This window comes from Leptodactylus fuscus, chromosome 6 (genome assembly GCF_031893055.1).
Source record: "Leptodactylus fuscus isolate aLepFus1 chromosome 6, aLepFus1.hap2, whole genome shotgun sequence".
NCBI lineage: Eukaryota > Metazoa > Chordata > Amphibia > Anura > Leptodactylidae > Leptodactylus > Leptodactylus fuscus.
Genome location: NC_134270.1, coordinates 11,674,458 through 11,699,447, shown reverse-complemented (window position 1 = coordinate 11,699,447; position 24,990 = coordinate 11,674,458). Strand labels below are relative to the sequence as shown.

At 43.6% G+C, this 24,990-nt stretch overlaps 1 protein-coding gene across 2 annotated transcripts; it reads right to left on the bottom strand.

Annotated features, from left to right (window-relative positions):
• Positions 1 to 5,619: 5,619 nt before the first annotated feature.
• On the bottom strand, positions 5,620 to 21,830 carry MCRIP1 (MAPK regulated corepressor interacting protein 1). Of its 2 annotated transcripts, none has more exons than XM_075278187.1 (5): positions 21,750 to 21,830; positions 9,621 to 9,693; positions 8,435 to 8,553; positions 6,739 to 6,840; positions 5,620 to 6,069 (listed from the first exon to the last, which is right to left on the bottom strand). In XM_075278187.1, exons 2-5 carry the CDS (start codon positions 9,626 to 9,628, stop codon positions 6,005 to 6,007), a joined length of 294 nt encoding a protein of 97 aa, XP_075134288.1. In that variant the 5' UTR covers positions 9,629 to 9,693; positions 21,750 to 21,830; the 3' UTR covers positions 5,620 to 6,004. The 2 variants fall into 2 exon arrangements, with proteins under 2 accessions (XP_075134288.1, XP_075134289.1); XM_075278188.1 differs by having other exon boundaries at positions 21,696 to 21,813.
• Between the last annotated feature and the right edge of the window lie 3,160 nt (positions 21,831 to 24,990).

Genomic DNA, 24,990 nt, shown 5'->3' with positions numbered 1-24,990 from the left:
TAGAACGTGACAGGTTAACACTTGGCATGAAATTTTTAAGAGATCGCAATTTAACAGAAGCAACCGAGTTATTTCTTGCACGTTGCGGTCATATTGATACAGTGGCGCCATCTTGTGGACACTTTAGTAACGCAGGCACTGAGGTTACTGAAGGCAGCGCATCCTATAAAAGTCCTAGAATTGTCTAGAAAACACAGTATAAAATACAGCTTATGTATAGATGGACCAAGGAACAAATATCAAGGAAAATATTTCCGGTTTTGCAAGTTGTCTCTACAACCTGCCAAGATTACAACGTTCACACGAACGCTTGACTTGATGGAGCGCACTTTACGAAGATGGATGATATTGTGCACTGAAAGGTGCGGCTACGTAAGAAGCTAAGGGACGCGTCTAGCAGGAGGAGATGAGTAGAAGATGTGGATTGTTAATGTGATGGCACTAGTAATGACTGCAGAAGGCATGGACGGCTAGCTAGGGAATCGGCAACCTACAGGTATAGTCCATCACGATAGGCACCTGTCATATGGATGCAAAGTACTAGAGTCTTACAGGAGTTGTGTCATTACAGACAGACCCTTTTTCCAATACAGCCACAGCAGGGGTGTAACTTGAAGCTCCTGGGCCCATATACAAAATCTGTAATTGGGCCCCTAAGTTGCGCCACTTAGAATAGTGGTTTATTTCATGTAGCAGAGGGACGGACTGCTACAGCTGGACTGAGTCCCAGGGTATAAGCTCACCACCAAACTCCTACTTCTGACACCCCAAACAGACATCTTATTGTGGAAGGAGAAGCCAAGGAAGTCAGGCACCTTCCCTGCAGCATGAAGGGGCCCATCGATGATGTTCACATTCCCTAATAGGATACATGGCCAGGGCTTGTCTTGATCACCCCTTTAACAATGAAACACTTAATATATCATTATGTAGCATTGAAAACGCATCTGTCATTCAGAATAAGGTGCCTTGTATAGGCACATCAGAAGTAGCACTAGATCTGGCTAATATATGAGCTGTATTCTGCATTGACCACCAGTTTTCCACTGCCATGATGTCTCCTAGGCACTGCACACACTGCTTCCCTCTCTCTCTATGTGGCACACCCTCAGAAGCTGCAGCATACAGGACATTATACAGCACTACTGAGCAGTGTACCTGTGAATTCAGCACTGGCATGAGATAGGGCACTCAGTAGAAGCAGCAACACAGAGGACATTATACAGTAGTACTAAGCAGTGTAGCTCTGAATCCAGCACTGGAGTGAGATATAACACTTAGTAGAAGCAGCAACACAGAGGACATTATACAGCAGTACTGAGCAGTGTACCTGTGAATTCAGCACTGGCATGAGATAGGGCGCTTACTAGAAGCAGCAACACAGAGGACATTATACAGCAATACTGAGCAACGTACCCGTGAATTCAGCACTGGCATGAGATAGGGCGCTTACTAAAAGCTGCAGCATACAGGACATTATAAAGCAGTACTGAGCAGTGTACCTGTGAATTCAGCACTGGCATGAGATAAGGCACTTACTAGAAGCAGCAACACAGAGGACATTATACAGCAGTACTAAGCAGTGTACCCGTGAATTCAGCACTGGCATGAGATAAAGCACTTACTAGAAGCAGCAACACAGAGGACATTATACAGCAGTACTGAGCAGTGTACCCGTGAATTCAGCACTGGCATGAGATAAAGCACTTACTAGAAGCAGCAACACAGAGGACATTATACAGCAATACTGAGCAGTGTAGCTCTGAATCCAGCACTGGAGTGAGATATAACACTTAGTAGAAGCAGCAGCATAATAATCTGTCTCATTTTATCATCTATGAAGGCAGATTTTTCGATGGAATTAAAAGTGAACGCCCAATTGAAGAGGAGAGGGAGAGGAGTTAAATAAAAACGAAGAAAGAGGAATTTTTATATTCTAAAATATATTACAAAGTATTTTCTCAATGCTTGTACTATTGACTCATGAGAAAAATTGAGACAGTTTGACTGCTCTCAGCCCCGTATACTTTTTGCCCCCCATTATTATGTTTGTATCGTTCCCGATTCCTTTACTTAGGTCACTGATTGGTCACAGCGGACATTTGCGGTGGGGACTTGAAGCTGTTGTGGGCAATGAGGTTGCCGATCCTTCATGGTTGTCTCTATTCACTTCTATTGAAGTCCCAAGAGTAGAATGGCAGGCAGGATGACCTAGTCCCATAGAAGTGAATGGAGAGATTCAAAGTGGTAAGACCAGGGTTGGGAAAGCCCATTCTTCAGATAAGAGCGCCCCTTTAACACTCAACAATGGCCAGTAGACATTGGAAACACTTATACCTGCATCTACAAAAATCTTCCCCCGTGTAGAAATGTTGGATTGCTGCAAAACTCACCATGTGAGTGCTTCCCATGCTGCCCTATAAAAAGACTCTCAGAGGCTACTTTTGGGTAGTGTACTTCTAGGTAAAAGATTGCAAAACACCTCCACCAGATTACGACAGTTCCCAGTCCTGTCTGGTCACCAGATTTATTGCCAATCCAGCATTTATATTACGAGCAGAGACGTCACCCACCCACGAGTGTTCAGGATCTACCAGCCCAGCTGTAACAACTGTGGGCAAAAGTCAAATGCTAAACCACTATTTGCCAGTTTGTTTACTATCCGTGCCACCATATTACTATCCATGAGGGTCACATATGGAGAATAGAAGAACCCCCATTTCTTCTGAATCCAATTTGGGCAAAAAAAAACCTTGAATCACAAACTTCCATGTACAATTCCGGCCCAAGGCATGACTTGACAAGCTGTAGGTTCTATTTTGGTCACTTTACTTGACAACACTTCAAGACTTAGCAGTAAGCAGCGGCGAGCAGGGGAATACTGCCAAGAGATTTCACTCGTGCCAGGCAACGTGATGACGCTTTGGCCCAGACTGAAGCTCGTAGATATCTGCCGGTCAGGACTTAGTACATTCCATGGGCCATGGACGTCAGTATGCTCAGGCGTTAGGGTTGTGATATGTTCTCATGGATGACAGGACCTCGAGTTATACCAATACTGGGAGATCACGCAAAAGAAGCCCCGTTAGGATGAGGCCGTGCGACCCCAAAAAACCACCCCATTGGACTGCATTACATGCAATATATTTTGACAGGGCGCTCCATGTTCCTAAACGTATCTACAAACATACTGGAGGGGGATCTCAGCAATTTCACATTAGATGTTTTCCTTTACATCTTCCACGTGCGAGCCATGTTCCTTTTTCCTTTGAGCAGACCCCAAAAAAAAGAAATCTGGTGGTGTCAGACCCAGCAACCATGGTGGCCTTAGCCCATTCGAAATTTCCATGTCCAAAAACAGACTCAATTTCTGCCATGCTCGTTGCTGATGTGACATGTTGCTCCTTCCATTATCATCCATTTGATTCACAAACTATCCAAACCTGTCCAGGTATTCATCGGTGGCATCAACGAAAATACACAACCAAGACATCACGCACCATACACCAACTTGTTGACCATGGACTGGTTTTTGGCAAGAGGCAAATGGATTTTCAGCATCCGATAGGCAAGTTATCATAACTCTACAGATGGAACCATGTGATGTCCAATACTCCATTGTCCCTCACCAACACCGAGAACCATTGACAGTATCTGACTTTTTTCTCCATATCACGCACCTCAAGATATGATAGAGATATGATACACATGCAATTTTTCCCTTTTTGCAGTTTTTTCACATGTTGAATAAGATCTTCCAGTTTCCTGTACTCGGATCTCAGAGGTTTTGGTAGGCGATGACGTTGCACATCGTTGTTGTGTCCTGCAACAGGTATCGATGATCCCATCGTTTCCAGTTTCCATTACATCATATCAATAACACTCTTTGATGGTTCGTCTCGACCACCGTCTGAGATTGCTTAAAGTAACTGGTGACCCAATAGGTTCGCACCATGAACCCAATAGGTTTGCCCAATACAATAGACTGCCACCCTGAGTGAAGAGGTACAGGGGGACGCACTAAGAAGTCAAATGGAGGTTAGCCATCACTATGGCTGTCCGGCACCTAGCTCATTGCTCCGACGTGAGGACAAAGTTTCACATACTGAGGAGCAAATTGCATTTTGTTTAGTTCAGATTGCTTCACCCTAGCAAGAGTTATTACAGAATATTCGGGGCCTTCTATGAGCGAGTCTCACTGTACTTTGGGTAAAATTTTATACAGATTGTCACACATGACAAAGCGGCTCACTCTTTAGTGACGAGAAAAATAAAAATACTTGTGCAAAAATACCAAGGACTCAACACGACTACAATTTATCTGTATTTGCGCTGCACATCCCAGCCTGACCATGGTGGCTGAAATCAGCATCATAGAAAAGTAGTATCCATCAGCTGGACTGATATTGGCACTATGAGCCGTCAAAATTGGGCCAAAAATTGGCTATTTTTTGGGGGGGTAGAAATACGCAGAGGAGTGTATCCCAAGCACCTTTCTGACACAGTCAGGTTTCAGTTTTCCATTTACACTTTTCCTTTCCGGAACTCTAACTTGTACAATGGACACAGTCCTATGAGGACTTGGGTTTTGCTGGATGGATTGTGTTGTCCCTGAAGAAAGGAGGAAGGTAGCCATAAGCAGGTGACCCCGAGTAAGAACCAGCCTGGGAATCGGGCTAAGTAGACCCCAGTCAGGAATTAAGTGCGTATTAAGATCCTGGACAACACCTTTAAAGCATATACTGTATATATTTGGTAGCATCAATGTTATTGGTGCATATAATGAAGTTAAAATGTTATTTACACCATTTGTGGTGAAGGAATAAAGTGCTGCCTCTGCTTAAGGACCCAATGAATTTGAGAACTGAGCCCGGCCGGTATAGGACCTGTCCTGAGTTTTGCCTCAGATCCCTGATATTACACAGTGGTGTGTATGTGGCCATAGGCAGCAATGGGTCAATATGATAGTCGTATAAACATGGCTAGCACACTGACCAAGAACGTGTGCCTAAGGTCTAAAAGTATAAGACGATTGTGAAGGTTATAATCAAGTAATGTATGAAAAACATTGTTATCCTTAAAAGCTGAATGCTAGATAGAGTTGCTTATGCTTGAAACTGGTATAATGTTATATAAGATGGCGCCTGCGTCCAGGATGGGTGCAAGACAAACAAATACTTGGCTTGCTGCCAGAAGACATCTCCCCAAGGTTATCACGCAGGACCGGGAGTAGCTGGCTATATATGGAACTGCTTAAACTTTTTCTGTTTGATTTGAGATGTCCCATACCAATCAGGAATGAATATGAAAAGTTACATTGTTGTTATATCACTTCCTTTCTCTGCTACTATTTAACCCCCCGTGTTTTTAATAAAAAGTGCGTCAGCACATATTCTATAGCTGAGAGAAGAAAAAATACCAAGAGTGGTGCGACTTCTTTACCGCCTGGCACTCAGCCTAATTAATTAGGACGACGACAGTGACCCGGGATTATTGGTCATTTAGTCATGAACACGACTCTGACCTTATCAGTATTACAGCATGAACATAGGTGTGGGGTGTGACTGATGGGTTACGTTTCATTAAATGTGGCCAATACTGCAGATAATAGCCGGACAATGTGTTATAAGCCATTTAATAGCCTGATGATCTTGCAGAGCTCGGCGCAGGTGTGAACAGTTACCCAGGTATAGCACAATGCACATATGCATTAATACATCCCGCCCGCAAAATCAGGTCCTCGATTAAAAGGATTCGCAACGATCCACCAGAAAGTGGTTATCAGATGCTTGAAGGGGTACAGGGTAAAACACACATGGGTATAGGTAAGGGCTTTGGGTAGGGGGGAGGGGTAGTTTAAGAGAAGGACAACTCTGCCGAGTCCACACAGTACAGTCCCAAAGTTGTCCTTTTATGTCATCAATGGACAATGGAAGAGAATGAAAGTCGAGTCCAAAGTGTGTCAGTGGAAGGAACAATCTGCCGCGAGGGGGGGAGAAGGGAGTTATGACTTTTTCGGGTCTTGTGTGCTCCTTCTCTTCAGGTCATTGAGATCGACTGGCTTAAATGCTGGGAAGACAGAAAAGAAAGAATAAATAACGGGGAAATGATAATATTCACAACCTACGCTGTTAAGACCATGGCGGGATAAGAGGCTCCCACCATAACGCGGCCCACGGGGTCCTGTACCTGCTCTGGTTGGTAGGCCTTTAACCCCATCACCTCTGCTGGGCTCAGCATATTCCAGTAGCGAAACCCTTCAACCCCCTAACGCCCAGGCCCGTAACGTCGCACCACATTTATCGTTCACGCCTCTCCACATTTCAGTGGTCATAACATTTTATATTATTTTTTTCATTGACCTGGTTTTATGAATTTTGGGGGGGGGGGGGAGAATTTGTACCCTTGAACAGAATAAATAAAATAATATGTTATATATTTATTATAATATATATATATATAAAAAAATTTAATATAGTTAAATTTTTATTATTATTATTATTTTTATTTTTTTTAATTCTATTTATATTTTACATTAAATTTACCGTAATCCTTCCCAACATCCACCGTTATATTATGGCGAATGTCGGGTCTTTAAATACGGCGCCAGCTCATAAGCAGAGCAGGCGCCAGGACTGCCGGGTCTCTTCCCTATGCTGATAGATCGTCTTGCATCTCCCCGTCTGGTGGTTCGACCGGCCCTGGATGCTCTTGACATTTCTTATGGACATTACTCACATTTCAAGTTGTTGCTTGGCTGCTTCTCCACATATTCCTCCACTAGTCCGCGGTCCACGCCGGATACTTGGTTCCTTAAGTCCCGCTCCACAGACTGCCACGCTGGGAAAGCAAAACATCCGGGAGACAAAGTTACAAAACCATCAAATCACCTAAGACTCAGTTCTTATCTGAGCCCGGTCTCCGTACGGGGATTAAACTCCCCTCTCCGCATTTTGCCCTTTTTCGGGCGGAAACCGAGCAGAAACCACTCAGACCCCAATATAGTCTATGGGGTCCGTGGGTCTCCTTTTTTTTTTTTTTTAAAATAAATTCTTTATAACAAAAATAACAGAAAAACAAAACACAGCAATTAACAAGAGGAGAACCTACAATAAGAGGGTCCGCAAATAAAAACAGGTAACCGCTTTTTTATGGGGATTAGGTTTCCTTTCATGAGTCCCAAGGGAAACCCATGCACAGATGTGAACCAAGCCTAAGAGTTAGTTCACACGTGTAAGGGTCAGTTCACATGTGAACCGTCCGCGCGGGTTTTGACACAGAGAGAGACGCGGCGAGCGTTTTTTGAGGCTTTTTTTGTTTAGGTTTTTTCCTCCAACACAGTGAACGGACCTTGAAAAAACCACCTACCGTTTACTGAGGCGTTTTTTGTCAAAAAACGCTAGCGATTTTTTCCAAATCGAGATCTAAGGGCCCGTTCACACAGGCACTGAGGGGACGGATTATGGCGCGGAATCCACGTCATAATCCGTCCCCTCACAATGGTGGTCTATGGAGACCGCTAGCATTCTAGCGACATGACCTTTCTTAAGGCAGATTCACATGAATGGGAGGCGGAAACTGTGTCGCGTTTTTTTTGCAAAAACCGTAATGCGTTTTTTTACGATCCATTCACTTTCAAGGGAGGGGAAAACCGCCTTGCGTTTTCTGAAGTGTTTTTTTTTTTTTTTTTTTTACCAAAAAACGCTCCAAAAAACGTCTCAAGGTCCAAAAACTGCTTCCTAATTAGGAAGCGTTTTTTTTCCGGACCAAATTACTCCACACGTAATTCATGTGTGAACGTAGCCTAAGCCTTCCAAAGTTATGTTTCTATTTAATAATCTAACAAACAAAAAACTAAAATCACTCCCTTAGAATAAAAAAAACAAACAGAAAAACAAGATAAACCGTATCATATGTGAAAACTAATCATGTATAAAAATTATTACAGTAAAAAAATGAAAATACTATGACTTTTTCAAACTGGTATCAATAAAAAATACAACTCATCCTGCAAAAAAATAAAAAATAAGATCTTTATACATGTCCACAAACATATTAAAAACTTACAAGCGCTGGAGTGTGGGGATGCAAAGTAAATGTTATAGTCTTAAGGCATAAAGTATGTAAATTCGGGGGTTATCCAGGAAACTCAGGGGCGGCGCTCTGTCGCACAGGCCCAATCCCCTTCCCTCTGTGCCGTGACCCAATGGGCCAGCGGTGGACATCAATGGTCACTGGTGATGCGATCATGCGATTCATCTCCACAAATCCCAGCACAGGAGGGAAAGGGGACCAGTTCTGTACAGCAGAGCTCCAGCAATAGATCAGTATGACTTTTTTGTTTTATCCCCATCCCCGTCACCCCTGAGTTTCCTAGAATTCCTGAGCAACTCCTTTAATGGGTGCAGTTTTCGTAGGCCCGAACATTTCTTACCTTCGTAAATAAAACGCACGTTCTCCTCATGAGCCGGCGTGAATATCTCGCTGCTGCTGGGAGAGCGCGTGCTGCTCGTGGGCCGCTTCCCGTTATACACTACGCGAGACACTGGGGAGCTAACGGAAAAAAGTCACTAAAAATCCTCAGAGCCTTGTTTAAAGGGATTCTACCACTAAATAGCTAATTTTTCTGCTTTAGACATCGGAATAGCCTTTAGAAAGGCTATTCGTCTCTTACCCTTAGACGTGGTCTCCGCAGCGCCGTTCCTTAGAAATCCCGGTTGTTACCGGTATGCTAATGAGTTCTCTCGCAGCAATGGGGGCGGGCCTCAGCGCTCAAACGGCGATAGGGGCGTCCCCACTGCTGCCCAAGAACTCTCTCCAGCGACACCTCCATCTTCAGCTGCATCCTCCCCTTCTCTGTCGTCTTCCTTCTGTGTCAGCTCCGACACCTGCGCAGTCGGCTCTGCCAGCGAGACACTAGTAGAGCCGACTGGGCATGCTGGCGGCCATATTTTCGAGGCCGCAATTGCGCGCACGCTCCTCAAAGTCTTTGCCGAACAGAGTGTACTGCGCATGCTCAGTAAGGTCTGTACAGCCCTCGGAAGCCTGGATGACTTCATTCGCGCGTCGGAGGGCTGTACAGACCTTACTGAATATGCGCAGTAGGCTCTTTTTGGCGAAGACTTTAAGGAGCGTACTGTACATGCACGCAATTGCGGCCTCGAAAATATGGCCGCCATACACAGTCGACTCTACTAGTGTCTCGCTGGCAGAGCCAACAGCGCAGGCGTCAGAGATGACGCAGAAGGAAGACGACGAGAGAAGGGGAGGATGCAGCTGAAGATGGAGGTGTCGCTGGAGAGAGTTCTCGGGCAGCAGTGGGGACGCCCCTATCGCCGTTTGAGCACTGAGGCCCACCCCCATTGCTGCAAGAGAACTCATTAGCATACCAGTAACAACCGGGATTTCTAAGGAACGGCGGCGCGGAGACCACGTCTAAAGGTAAGAGACAAATAGCCTTTCTAAAAGCTACTCCGACGTCTAAAGCAGAAAAAATAGCGATTTAGTGGCAGAATCCCTTTAATCGTTGCAAGTGTAAGTGAACTGCAATACCACACACAGCCTGCAGACAAGTGTGGCACTGTTTCTGGAATAAATTTCTAGCTGTCTCATGTACTTACCTGGTCATTGCTGAGCACTCGGAGGGGTTCTCTGGTAAGTGATCTGCACTTCCTGCTCACAAGGCTCGAGATTCTGGGGGGGGAGAACAGAGAGGTCGCCATCAGATCACACAGGTACATGGCACAGAGAGGGTTAAAGGGGTTGTGCTAATTAATATACACACTTAATTCACAGTCACTAAAATAAATATAAATCACAGAAAGGAGCGACTAAAAATACTACTGAGGTGTGTACAAGCCCCAGAGGTATACAAGAGCTGTGACACATAAGTCACTGTTCACATGATATGAACCTCAGTTGTCTAGTTGTTATTTTAGTCACCCTGCTGGCGGGCCGACCACTGTGATCAGGACAAAGGGATCGGGGGGGGGGTGAATGAGGGGTCAGTGCTATGGGGATGCATATAAAGGTGGGATCTGCTACAATGTGTCAGTGCAGGTAAGATATATTGTAACAATAGTGTGTGCATATCGGCAGAGGAAAGTAGTGCACACACAGCTGTAGTCTGTTACAGTGTATCAGTGCAGGTAAGTAATGTATACATAGCTGTACTTCGTTACAGTGTATCAGGGCAGGTACAAGGTGCACATAGAGATATAGTCTGTTACAATGTATCAATGCAGGTAATCAATGCAAACACACCTGTGTTCTGTTACAGTATATCAGGGCAGGTACATAGCACATACAGCTCTAGTCCGGTACAATGTATCAGTGCAGCTAAGTAATACACACAGCTGTACTTTGTTACACTGTATCAGAGCAGGTAAGTAATAGAGCTCCACACGAAAACTGTGTTCAAGATAATTTATTGTAGCGAATGAGTGAGTACTTTCGGTCTATTTTTCGACCTTCCTCAGACTCTACATAGAACATAAAGAGACATTCCGTCATAACAATGCAACATGTTGTAACAGCACATGCTGTAAAATGAAACAAAGGAACAAAATATAGACATTTATAACATAAACAAATCACGAACATAAAGCCATGTGTCAGCCAGAAGTGAGTATACATCAGCAGTAGAGTTAGGGCCTGGGTAGTAGTAGTATATAGTGGTCAAGGAAAATTGTCAAGTCAGAACAAAAGCCAAAACAGAAGTTAAAAATCTAACATTCCAGCAGAATGATCCATAGATAGAGGAAATGTTGAAGTATATTATATTAGAATGAAGCTGCATGTGTTATCCCATAAACAAGAACATATAGACATAGCAGAACAGAGGTAGTCACCTGTTGTTTCAGTAGTCCAGTATACATAGGGAATTAACTTAGTTCTGCCTATTTAAATTAAAAAATGCATAACATAAGTACAGTTGCCCCCCATAAGAAGGAAGTATACATGTGATAGCAATGCTCGTTGCCAGGGGTTCTTACCTCCCGCCCGTCCGGGCCCGCACAGGGTTAATGAAAATGCCAAAATTCTGCAGAGATGCGCAGCAGGGAAGTGCCTCTGGCGAAATGAAAATGCGCGCCATATCAGCGTCCCCGCCCGCCTTTAAAAGGGAAGTTCCGGCCTCTTCCTATTGGGCCGACGCGCGCATGTCTATGGACGTTCAGGCCTGATAGTAACTGCGCATGCGCGCGTGCCCGACAGGCAAAGAGACTGCCGGCCGCGGCAGAAAGTATCTGCCCAGAAGCGCATGCGCACTGGGGAAGTGCGATATAATAGAAGATCGCAACAATGTGCGTAGAGAAATGAGGAGAAAAGAGCAGGGCTGTCATGAAGGATTATAGGACAGGGATGGGAAATGGCTGAAGGAAGGAATATTATCAAGTATTGGAAAATAAGAGACAAAAGAAAAAAAAAACACCGTGTAATTAGAAGGGACCAAGTGAATACAATGAAAAGCAATAATGAGGATGAATAAGAAGTAAAAAAGGCCCAAAATAAATAGAAAAGTAGTAAAAAACTAAAGAGATTTAAGCAATAAAAAATGAAAAATAAAGATTGAAAAAATAAAAATAAAAAATAAAGGAATGAATGAAAAAATAAAAAATAAAAAGATAATAAAAATAAAAAATATAAAATAAAAAATAATGAATACAAAATAAAAATTAGTAAAAAGGATATATTTTTTCATGCGGGCCCAGGCGGTAGTCGGGGGGCAATCTTAACGAGCCTGTGAAGAAAGAAGAAGAATGAATTATCAAGATAATGGGAACATCATGCAAATAAAGAGATTTTCAATAAAATGTGTTACGAGAACAAGTAGGAACACCTTAAATGAATGCCTGTACTTCGTATTCTCGATTAAGACCCCTAGGCTCCATAGTCTGGAGCCTATAAATCCAGTACGCCTCTTTTTTCTTTAACATCAATATTCTATTGCCACCCCTTCGAGGGATGCTCACTTGCTCGAGTACCTGGAATCTTAACTGCGAGATGTTATGCCCCATTCTATCAAAGTGTGCTGGTAAGGGCAGCAGTAGGTTGCGGCAACGAATGTTAGACTTGTGCTGCTTAATGCGGTCTCGCACACGTTGGGTTGTCTCCCCAACGTATGCGAGACCGCACGGACATTTTATCAGGTACACGACAAAACTTGAATTGCATGTAAAGTAGTCCCTGGATAATATTGTTTCCCCTGTTTGTGGGTGATAAATCTTTTCCCCTTTTAACACATTAGAGCATTGATGACAGGATAAACACGGAAAAGTACCTTTCCGTGGTGTGCTAAGAAATGATTGACGTGACATCTTAATCTCAGAGCCTAGATCGGCTCGAACCAATCTATCTCTGAGGTTCTGTGGGCGTCTGTAACAGGGGCGAAAGTTTTTATGGAATGATGGTATCTCGGGGTGAGCTTTGGCTAAAAGTGGCCAGTGTTTTCTAATGATGCCATGAATTTTGTAGATAAAGGGATGGTAAGTGTGTACTAGTGTGATTCTACTGTCATCCTTGTCACGATTAGAGATTTGTTCTTGTGGGCGATCCTGCCTAGTTTGTTGCAGTGAATCCGAAAGCAATTTATGAGGATAACCCCTGGCTCTGAATTTGTTTTCCATCTCTTTGAATCTTTTTTCCCTGATCTCGGGATCCTGAACTATCCGTTTCACTCTACAAAACTGTGATTTAGGAAGGGATTTTTTTGTTGATGTCGGGTGGCAGCTCTCGTAATGCAAAAGACTGTTTCTATCTGTCTTTTTTGTGAAAAGGTCTGGACAAAGTGTGCCGTCCTGTTTTTTAGAGATCATGGTGTCCAGGAAACTAATCTTTTCTGTGCTGAAATGGAGCGTAAATTTGAGTTCAGGCCAAACGTTATTGATGTATTGGGTAAAATCATTGAGACTTGAGGCTGATCCCTTCCAGATACAGAAGATGTCATCAATGTATCTCTTCCAGGTCACTGCGTGATCCTGGAAGAGACAGTTGGTATAGATGTAGCTCTCCTCAAAGAATGCCATGTAGGCATTCGCATATGGAGGCGCGACGTTGGACCCCATCGCGGTTCCACGTTTCTGCAGGAAAAAATCATCCTGGAACAAGAAATAATTTTCTTCCAAAATTATTTGGAGGAGATCCAATGCTAAACTGATAACTGATTGGTTTACCCCATTGTGCTCCAGTAAAGTCTTTGTGGCCAGCAGCCCCTTAGAGTGCTCGATACAGGTATATAAGCTTACCACGTCTAGAGTTACGAGGAGAGTATCTGGGGGTAGTCTCGTGGTCTCATGTATTAGTTTAAGGAAGGCTGAAGTATCCAAAAGAAAGGATTGTGTGTTTTTGATATGAGGAGTCAAGAGTTTTTCTACAAAAATGGATAATGGTGACAAAATAGAATCACAGGAAGCCACTATGGGACGACCAGGTGGATCTATTAGATTTTTATGGATCTTGGGTAACACGTAAATTACGGGCGTAATGGGGTCCTGTTTAGTTAAAAAATTCACTGTGTAAGTGTCAATGGTTTTGGATTCTAGGTGTTTACGGAGAACCGTTTGGATCCTGTCTGTGATTCTATAGACAGGATTCCTGGGAAGTAAAGTGTATACTTCAGGGTCTGCAAGTTGCCTTTTAATTTCTTTGGTGTACTTAGACTTGTCCATGACAACTATGGCCCCACCCTTGTCAGCTGGTTTAATAACCAGAGTGCTATCTTTGACAAGTTGTTCCAGGGCCATTCTATCGCTAGTAGAGAGGTTGGATCTGCATGTAAAAGAATCTTTTTCCACCGTCTTTCTGAAGTCATTGACTTCATTCTGTATGAGTGAAATAACTGTTTCAATACCTGGTGAATTCTTGGGCGCACAAAAAGTGCTTTTAATTTTAAGACCTAGGTCTTTACATGATACCAGACTTGGTCTGTCAATGACCTCAGTAGGTGGAAATGTCTTAGAGAAATGAGCTTTGAGTCTAAGCAACCGATAGAATCGTTGCATGTCTAGGTCAAGTTGAAATAAATTATAACCATATGTAGGGCAGAAGGATAGGCCTCGCTGTAGGAGCTCGATTTGGGCAGGGCTTAATATTTTGGAGGAGATATTTACAACAAGGGATTCGTTCCCTACCTGCGATCTAGTTGATACAGATGATGTTGGAACCGGGTTTTGTCTCCCGCGTCTCCTGTTGGTTCCTCTCTGAAATTGAAAAGAGGTTGGGGCCCTAAAGGATCTGTCGCTGGCAGCGCTTGAATCAGATGATTCTGGTGATGTTTGTCGTAGACGAAAGGTAGGTCTATTACTCGGGTACCCATCCTTCCATCTATATACCCTATCATTTTTGTAATCTTCCTGATCGCGCAGGAACTTTTTCCTCTTTTGGGCCTGTAAGTCTTTCTTGAATTGTGCCAAGTTAGTATCCATTTTCCCTTTAAGGGTAGAAAACTCATCGCTAGAGCATGAGTTACGGAGTTGTTGTTCCGCCGCTTCTACCTGTTTCCGTAAAGACACTATGTTTTTCTGTAAAAAAGTAACGGTAAGAGTCATTAAATCAAATGAACATTTGTTCAGAATAAACTCAAATTGTTGACAATATTCCTTATTATCTTTAAATAAGGTTGGTACAACCCCCATCCTGAGACCCCTTGGGATTCTCAGATTTTTTATATATTCGGCAAGGGTAACACAATGTAATTCCATACTGATAAGTTTTCTCCAATCACGTTCCAAGTCCCGTGTTTTAATTTCAACTGGAGCAGATTCCAGGAACTCACTGCTGAAGGTAACCCCAGCTAATATGTCTGCTGTCTCGACCTGATTATAGGAAAAGACAAGTTGATCCATGGCTGTAGGGATTTCCACTGTAAAGGGTTCTTCTAGTTTGAAACAGGGATACAGTTGCTGTCCCGTTGGTGGAGATAGGGTCCCACCCCGTCAAAACTGGTAAGTAATAGAGCTCCACACGAAAACTGTGTTCAAGATAATTTATTGTAGCGAATGAGTGAGTACTTTCGGTCTATTTTTCGACCTTCCTCAGACTCTACATAGAACATAAAGAGACATTCCGTCATAACAATGCAACATGTTGTAACAGCACATGCTGTAAAATGAAACAAAGGAACAAAATATAGACATTTATAACATAAACAAATCACGAACATAAAGCCATGTGTCAGCCAGAAGTGAGTATACATCAGCAGTAGAGTTAGGGCCTGGGTAGTAGTAGTATATAGTGGTCAAGGAAAATTGTCAAGTCAGAACAAAAGCCAAAACAGAAGTTAAAAATCTAACATTCCAGCAGAATGATCCATAGATAGAGGAAATGTTGAAGTATATTATATTAGAATGAAGCTGCATGTGTTATCCCATAAACAAGAACATATAGACATAGCAGCAACGAGCATTGCTATCACATGTATACTTCCTTCTTATGGGGGGCAACTGTACTTATGTTATGCATTTTTTAATTTAAATAGGCAGAACTAAGTTAATTCCCTATGTATACTGGACTACTGAAACAACAGGTGACTACCTCTGTTCTGCTATGTCTATATGTTCTTGTTTATGGGATAACACATGCAGCTTCATTCTAATATAATATACTTCAACATTTCCTCTATCTATGGATCATTCTGCTGGAATGTTAGATTTTTAACTTCTGTTTTGGCTTTTGTTCTGACTTGACAATTTTCCTTGACCACTATATACTACTACTACCCAGGCCCTAACTCTACTGCTGATGTATACTCACTTCTGGCTGACACATGGCTTTATGTTCGTGATTTGTTTATGTTATAAATGTCTATATTTTGTTCCTTTGTTTCATTTTACAGCATGTGCTGTTACAACATGTTGCATTGTTATGACGGAATGTCTCTTTATGTTCTATGTAGAGTCTGAGGAAGGTCGAAAAATAGACCGAAAGTACTCACTCATTCGCTACAATAAATTATCTTGAACACAGTTTTCGTGTGGAGCTCTATTACTTACCAGTTTTGACGGGGTGGGACCCTATCTCCACCAACGGGACAGCAACTGTATCCCTGTTTCAAACTAGAAGAACCCTTTACAGTGGAAATCCCTACAGCCATGGATCAACTTGTCTTTTCCTATAATCAGGTCGAGACAGCAGACATATTAGCTGGGGTTACCTTCAGCAGTGAGTTCCTGGAATCTGCTCCAGTTGAAATTAAAACACGGGACTTGGAACGTGATTGGAGAAAACTTATCAGTATGGAATTACATTGTGTTACCCTTGCCGAATATATAAAAAATCTGAGAATCCCAAGGGGTCTCAGGATGGGGGTTGTACCAACCTTATTTAAAGATAATAAGGAATATTGTCAACAATTTGAGTTTATTCTGAACAAATGTTCATTTGATTTAATGACTCTTACCGTTACTTTTTTACAGAAAAACATAGTGTCTTTACGGAAACAGGTAGAAGCGGCGGAACAACAACTCCGTAACTCATGCTCTAGCGATGAGTTTTCTACCCTTAAAGGGAAAATGGATACTAACTTGGCACAATTCAAGAAAGACTTACAGGCCCAAAAGAGGAAAAAGTTCCTGCGCGATCAGGAAGATTACAAAAATGATAGGGTATATAGATGGAAGGATGGGTACCCGAGTAATAGACCTACCTTTCGTCTACGACAAACATCACCAGAATCATCTGATTCAAGCGCTGCCAGCGACAGATCCTTTAGGGCCCCAACCTCTTTTCAATTTCAGAGAGGAACCAACAGGAGACGCGGGAGACAAAACCCGGTTCCAACATCATCTGTATCAACTAGATCGCAGGTAGGGAACGAATCCCTTGTTGTAAATATCTCCTCCAAAATATTAAGCCCTGCCCAAATCGAGCTCCTACAGCGAGGCCTATCCTTCTGCCCTACATATGGTTATAATTTATTTCAACTTGACCTAGACATGCAACGATTCTATCGGTTGCTTAGACTCAAAGCTCATTTCTCTAAGACATTTCCACCTACTGAGGTCATTGACAGACCAAGTCTGGTATCATGTAAAGACCTAGGTCTTAAAATTAAAAGCACTTTTTGTGCGCCCAAGAATTCACCAGGTATTGAAACAGTTATTTCACTCATACAGAATGAAGTCAATGACTTCAGAAAGACGGTGGAAAAAGATTCTTTTACATGCAGATCCAACCTCTCTACTAGCGATAGAATGGCCCTGGAACAACTTGTCAAAGATAGCACTCTGGTTATTAAACCAGCTGACAAGGGTGGGGCCATAGTTGTCATGGACAAGTCTAAGTACACCAAAGAAATTAAAAGGCAACTTGCAGACCCTGAAGTATACACTTTACTTCCCAGGAATCCTGTCTATAGAATCACAGACAGGATCCAAACGGTTCTCCGTAAACACCTAGAATCCAAAACCATTGACACTTACACAGTGAATTTTTTAACTAAACAGGACCCCATTACGCCCGTAATTTACGTGTTACCCAAGATCCATAAAAATCTAATAGATCCACCTGGTCGTCCCATAGTGGCTTCCTGTGATTCTATTTTGTCACCATTATCCATTTTTGTAGAAAAACTCTTGACTCCTCATATCAAAAACACACAATCCTTTCTTTTGGATACTTCAGCCTTCCTTAAACTAATACATGAGACCACGAGACTACCCCCAGATACTCTCCTCGTAACTCTAGACGTGGTAAGCTTATATACCTGTATCGAGCACTCTAAGGGGCTGCTGGCCACAAAGACTTTACTGGAGCACAATGGGGTAAACCAATCAGTTATCAGTTTAGCATTGGATCTCCTCCAAATAATTTTGGAAGAAAATTATTTCTTGTTCCAGGATGATTTTTTCCTGCAGAAACGTGGAACCGCGATGGGGTCCAACGTCGCGCCTCCATATGCGAATGCCTACATGGCATTCTTTGAGGAGAGCTACATCTATACCAACTGTCTCTTCCAGGATCACGCAGTGACCTGGAAGAGATACATTGATGACATCTTCTGTATCTGGAAGGGATCAGCCTCAAGTCTCAATGATTTTACCCAATACATCAATAACGTTTGGCCTGAACTCAAATTTACGCTCCATTTCAGCACAGAAAAGATTAGTTTCCTGGACACCATGATCTCTAAAAAACAGGACGGCACACTTTGTCCAGACCTTTTCACAAAAAAGACAGATAGAAACAGTCTTTTGCATTACGAGAGCTGCCACCCGACATCAACAAAAAAATCCCTTCCTAAATCACAGTTTTGTAGAGTGAAACGGATAGTTCAGGATCCCGAGATCAGGGAAAAAAGATTCAAAGAGATGGAAAACAAATTCAGAGCCAGGGGTTATCCTCATAAATTGCTTTCGGATTCACTGCAACAAACTAGGCAGGATCGCCCACAAGAACAAATCTCTAATCGTGACAAGGATGACAGTAGAATCACACTAGTACACACTTACCATCCCTTTATCTACAAAATTCATGGCATCATTAGAAAACACTGGCCACTTTTAGCCAAAGCTCACCCCGAGATACCATCATTCCATAAAAACTTTCGCCCCTGTTACAGACGCCCACAGAACCTCAGAGATAGATTGGTTCGAGCCGATCTAGGCTCTGAGATTAAGATGTCACGTCAATCATTTCTTAGCACACCACGGAAAGGTACTTTTCCGTGTTTATCCTGTCATCAATGCTCTAATGTGTTAAAAGGGGAAAAGATTTATCACCCACAAACAGGGGAAACAATATTATCCAGGGACTACTTTACATGCAATTCAAGTTTTGTCGTGTACCTGATAAAATGTCCGTGCGGTCTCGCATACGTTGGGGAGACAACCCAACGTGTGCGAGACCGCATTAAGCAGCACAAGTCTAACATTCGTTGCCGCAACCTACTGCTGCCCTTACCAGCACACTTTGATAGAATGGGGCATAACATCTCGCAGTTAAGATTCCAGGTACTCGAGCAAGTGAGCATCCCTCGAAGGGGTGGCAATAGAATATTGATGTTAAAGAAAAAAGAGGCGTACTGGATTTATAGGCTCCAGACTATGGAGCCTAGGGGTCTTAATCGAGAATACGAAGTACAGGCATTCATTTAAGGTGTTCCTACTTGTTCTCGTAACACATTTTATTGAAAATCTCTTTATTTGCATGATGTTCCCATTATCTTGATAATTCATTCTTCTTCTTTCTTCACAGGCTCGTTAAGATTGCCCCCCGACTACCGCCTGGGCCCGCATGAAAAAATATATCCTTTTTACTAATTTTTATTTTGTATTCATTATTTTTTATTTTATATTTTTTATTTTTATTATCTTTTTATTTTTTATTTTTTCATTCATTCCTTTATTTTTTATTTTTATTTTTTCAATCTTTATTTTTCATTTTTTATTGCTTAAATCTCTTTAGTTTTTTACTACTTTTCTATTTATTTTGGGCCTTTTTTACTTCTTATTCATCCTCATTATTGCTTTTCATTGTATTCACTTGGTCCCTTCTAATTACACGGTGTTTTTTTTTTTCTTTTGTCTCTTATTTTCCAATACTTGATAATATTCCTTCCTTCAGCCATTTCCCATCCCTGTCCTATAATCCTTCATGACAGCCCTGCTCTTTTCTCCTCATTTCTCTACGCACATTGTTGCGATCTTCTATTATATCGCACTTCCCCAGTGCGCATGCGCTTCTGGGCAGATACTTTCTGCCGCGGCCGGCAGTCTCTTTGCCTGTCGGGCACGCGCGCATGCGCAGTTACTATCAGGCCTGAACGTCCATAGACATGCGCGCGTCGGCCCAATAGGAAGAGGCCGGAACTTCCCTTTTAAAGGCGGGCGGGGACGCTGATATGGCGCGCATTTTCATTTCGCCAGAGGCACTTCCCTGCTGCGCATCTCTGCAGAATTTTGGCATTTTCATTAACCCTGTGCGGGCCCGGACGGGCGGGAGGTAAGAACCCCTGGCAACGAGCATTGCTATCACATGTATACTTCCTTCTTATGGGGGGCAACTGTACTTATGTTATGCATTTTTTAATTTAAATAGGCAGAACTAAGTTAATTCCCTATGTATACTGGACTACTGAAACAACAGGTGACTACCTCTGTTCTGCTATGTCTATATGTTCTTGTTTATGGGATAACACATGCAGCTTCATTCTAATATAATATACTTCAACATTTCCTCTATCTATGGATCATTCTGCTGGAATGTTAGATTTTTAACTTCTGTTTTGGCTTTTGTTCTGACTTGACAATTTTCCTTGACCACTATATACTACTACTACCCAGGCCCTAACTCTACTGCTGATGTATACTCACTTCTGGCTGACACATGGCTTTATGTTCGTGATTTGTTTATGTTATAAATGTCTATATTTTGTTCCTTTGTTTCATTTTACAGCATGTGCTGTTACAACATGTTGCATTGTTATGACGGAATGTCTCTTTATGTTCTATGTAGAGTCTGAGGAAGGTCGAAAAATAGACCGAAAGTACTCACTCATTCGCTACAATAAATTATCTTGAACACAGTTTTCGTGTGGAGCTCTATTACTTACCAGTTTTGACGGGGTGGGACCCTATCTCCACCAACGGGACAGCAACTGTATCCCTGTTTCAAACTGTATCAGAGCAGGTACATAGCGCACATACAGCTGTGATCTGTTACAACTTATCACTGCAGGTAGGTAATGTACACACAGCTGTAGTCTGTTGCAGTGTATCGGTGCAAGTATATGATGCACACACAGCTGTAATCTGGAACAATGTATCAGTGCAGGTACATGGTGCACATACAGCTATAGTCTGTTCCAATGTATCAGTGCAGGTACGTGGTGCACACACAGCTGTAGTTTGGTACAATGTATCAGTGCAGGTACATGGTGCACACAGAGCTGTAGTTTGGTACAATGTATCAGTGCAGGTACATGGTGCACACACAGCTGTAGTTTGGTACAATGTATCAGTGCAGGAAGATGGTGCACACAGAGCTGTAGTTTGGTACAATGTATCAGTGCAGGAAGATGGTGCACACAGAGCTGTAGTTTGGTACAATGTATCAGTGCAGGTACATGATGCACACACAGCTGTAGTCTGGTACACTGTATCAGTGCAGGTGCATGGTGCACACACAGCTGTAGTCTGGTACACTGTATCAGTGCAGGTGCATGGTGCACACACAGCTGTAGTCTGTGACAATGTATCAGTGCAGGTGCACACAGAGCTGTAGTGCGGTACAATGTATCAGTGCAGGTACATGGTGCACACAGAGCTGTAGTCCGGTACAATGTATCAGTGCAGATACATGGTGCACACACAGCTGTAGTCTGGTACAATGTATCAGTACACGTAGATGGTGCACACAGAGCTGTAGTCTGGTACAATGTATCAGTGCAGGTGCATGGTGCACACACAGCTGTAGTCCGGTACAATGTATCAGTGCAGGTAGATGATGCACACACAGCTGTAGTGCGGTACAATGTATCAGTGCAGGTCAGTCATGGGGTCACGTGCCATGGCTTGGTATAACACTCATTAAGTGAAGACCTAATGCTTGCCGCAGGGGACTGATCAGTCTCAGATTTGTATCGCCTGCTGGGGCTTATAGTGACAGCACAGCTGACCCGGCTCACACAATCCCGGGTGACTGAGCGCACACCCGGGGCTGCAGCCCCTCCCCCTAATAACAGCCTATGCACACTCTACCGATCAGCTCTACGTCCATCTTCCGGTTTATATCCGCTACTTCCGGCCTCTTACCACTACTGTTGTTGTTTTGTTTCTCCGGTTCCCAGCTGGCAGGCCCGGAGCGGAAATGACGTCACGACACGCGCGCCCCCCTAACGGAAGTGCCAGGAGGTCTGGTGCGCGGCCCCGAGGTGAGGAGGCGTGACGTCAGTCGATATGCGCGCCTGCGCAGTAGGCTACAGCGAGTGGGACCGTCATTCTAGGGCTGGTGCAGCCTATGTCTATGTAATACCTGCCGCAATGTAAAGGGGGGCGCTGTAGAGACTGCCCCTCCTATAGTCACAGCACCTTAGCTAGAAAGGAGGCTGTGTGGCCCCTCGGGATTGTCAGGGCCCCATTATTGACACACAATGGAAGCAGATGTTGGCTATGAAGGGGCACAAGTGGCATTTAAAGGGGTTGACTACAATTTTTTAAAAAATTTAATAAAGGCAGGAAACTATGAAATAAAGAAAAAAAAAATCCTTTGAATGTCCTTCTGTCCCAGCGCCGCCATTTCCATTGACGGCCCATTCCGAAATCAGTGAGGGCCCGTTCATCCGCCAATCGGTGGTTTCAGGCCATTCATTCGCACGTGCTTGGCGGATGTCACCACATCACAGTGATACGTATGTGTACTACATCTCACGAAGTAGCGCCCGTCTTCTTTTTGGGGTCATCGTAATACTGAGGCACAGCACCTTATAGCGCCCACATATTCCGCAGCGCTTTACGTATGTTGTCATCGCTCAGAATCCAGTATGCCTTTGGCACGATAGAAGAACATACAAGCTTGTTGCAGATGTTGTCCTTGGTTGGATTCGAACCCAGGTCCCCAGTTGCTGTAAGGGAACACTATTCACCACCATAATGCTTTTTAGCATAGGGCTACGTGGAAATTTTGGCCGGGACTCTCATCACGTGACCTAGTGTTATTGAGCGGAGTGGCCTTGCAACCCTGAGGGTATTACAACTGAATCTTCAAGTTTGCTTGATTATTTTGTGACTAGAAGTTGAGGTCATGATGTGACTGCAGTAACGTATAGGGTGACCTTTGGTTATGGGGTGGGAGTCACGGTCAAAATCACTGTAGCTCTAGACTAACAGCAAACTGTCGGAGCTGATACTTGGATAGGGACCAGGACCTATACACAGGATAGGTCATAAGTAGGTGGTTTGTGCCAGACCCCACACAGATCAGCTGTGGCAGCAGCCTCTATGTGCCATGCCTAAGCATGTAATGGGAGCGCTCCCCCCGCAGCAGTGGATGGGGCTGCAATAGGCGCAGTGATGCAAGTGCTCCTCGTCCACTAGTGTCTTTCAGCATCTTGAGACTGCTACAACAGCTGATCCGTGCAGGGTCCGGGTTTCAGACCCCACCAGATCACAGACTGATGATCTATCTTGTGGAAAGGTCATCAGTATAAACAGTAGATTTGGGTCCAGAAAACCCCATTATTAGGATTTCATATGATGACGTTAAGGGGTTGTTCAGGATATACAATTTTTCGCAAGGTGGCCGTGGAAGGTGAAACAATATATATATATATATATATATATATATATATATATATACAGTACATGTCGCCGGTGCTCCGATGTCTCCCATGGTGGCACTGCTGCTCCCAAGGTCTTAGCCGGTGGAAGTCCTCGCCGCAAGTGACCATTGAGGTTAATCAGCAGCCTAAGGAGAGGACACGGGACGTCACAGGTGATGTGCAGCCTTGGTGGTCCCATGAGGAAAGCATCGAACAGAATGGGGAACACCACACAGGCGAGTTGGGTCTTCTTTTTTTTGTTATACCTTTCCCGGCCTCCCCCAGGTCACAATGTGACTCCGCTCACTTGCATTCAGGGCTGTGGAGTCGGTACGCTAAACTTCTCTATATTTCTACAGCCTGACTCGAACTCTGACTCCTTTACAAATGACTGACAACCAAAACTGGCCCAACGACATAACCGCAACTCCATAGCCCTGCGTACCTTGATGACAATCTTTGATCACACAACTAGAGTCGAGCCCAAAGTCGCCATGTAGCCCTAGCCTTACTCCTCCATTGCCCCAACATTTTTTCTTGTCATGGAACTGGAACCTGAGAACCCCAGAAATAAGGAGACAGTAAATTACGGTAAGGGGTTATTTACATGGCGGAATTGTTGTAGACCTTTCTGCGACTATCCCATTGGTCTTGCAGAAATTCATGTACTTATCGTGGAAGTGAGAGTATTCAGATAAATGATAAGACTCATAGGTAGCCATTTGTGCAATGAATCTGCTGCTTGTGAACATAACCTAAGTGTTCAAGTCGCCCATCTGATATCTGAAGATGCCGGGAGATTCGAGAGAGGCCCCGACTATTCTGTGATACGAAGCAATCTGAATGAAACAAAGTGCCGTGTACTCCTTAGTGTATGGACCTTCAAACAAGACGGAATGGTATCAGGTCGGAGTGATGAGGTAGGTGTCGAACAGCCATAGCGCCTCCCTCCCCTCCTGATAGTACTCGTCTATGTATGAGTATTGGGGGGGGGCGTTCCTCCCCGTTCTCACATTACTGCTGTGAAGAAGGACGTTCCTGACAGACTGTCAGGAACGCCCTTCTGACTGTGAAGAGTTACGGTACCGGCACCAATAGCTCTTTACCTGGGGCACAGATCGTGAAAACCGACAGTGCGCTGAATTCAGGCTTTTTGGCGGTATATAAAACCGCATGTACCCCAACTCATGAAAGCTCCTCTTTAAAGAGTGTTAGGCCTGGTTCACATCTGCGTTTGGTAATCCGTTCGGGGACCCTCCGAACGGACTACCGAATGCATTGACAAGCAGTGTCCAGTGAAAGCACACGGACCCCATAGACTATAATGGGGTCTGTGTGCTTTCCGCACGGAACATGCAGACGGAAATGTAGTTCACAATCTACTTTCCTGTCCACATGATTCGTGAGATTGGTTGACTGAGGAAGAACATTCCAGACGACGGGTGCAGCACGGGGAGGCATGAGTGGAAGATCGCGATATGGGAAGATAATAGTTATAGTGTTCTAGTAGTGGCCATCGGCGTGATAGTACACAGAGATGGAGATGTAACATTGTAGATATACAACAATACAGAACCTCCTTATATACCTATCTTATAAGTTGTATTATCTTTAGGTGTGTCAAGTAGTGACATGGCATCTGTGACACGTCACCATTACAGACCACAGTTTATATATCCATGTTCCCCGGTTCCCGTCTATGTTCTGCTTCAGTAGTGCTATAGATAATCCTTCCT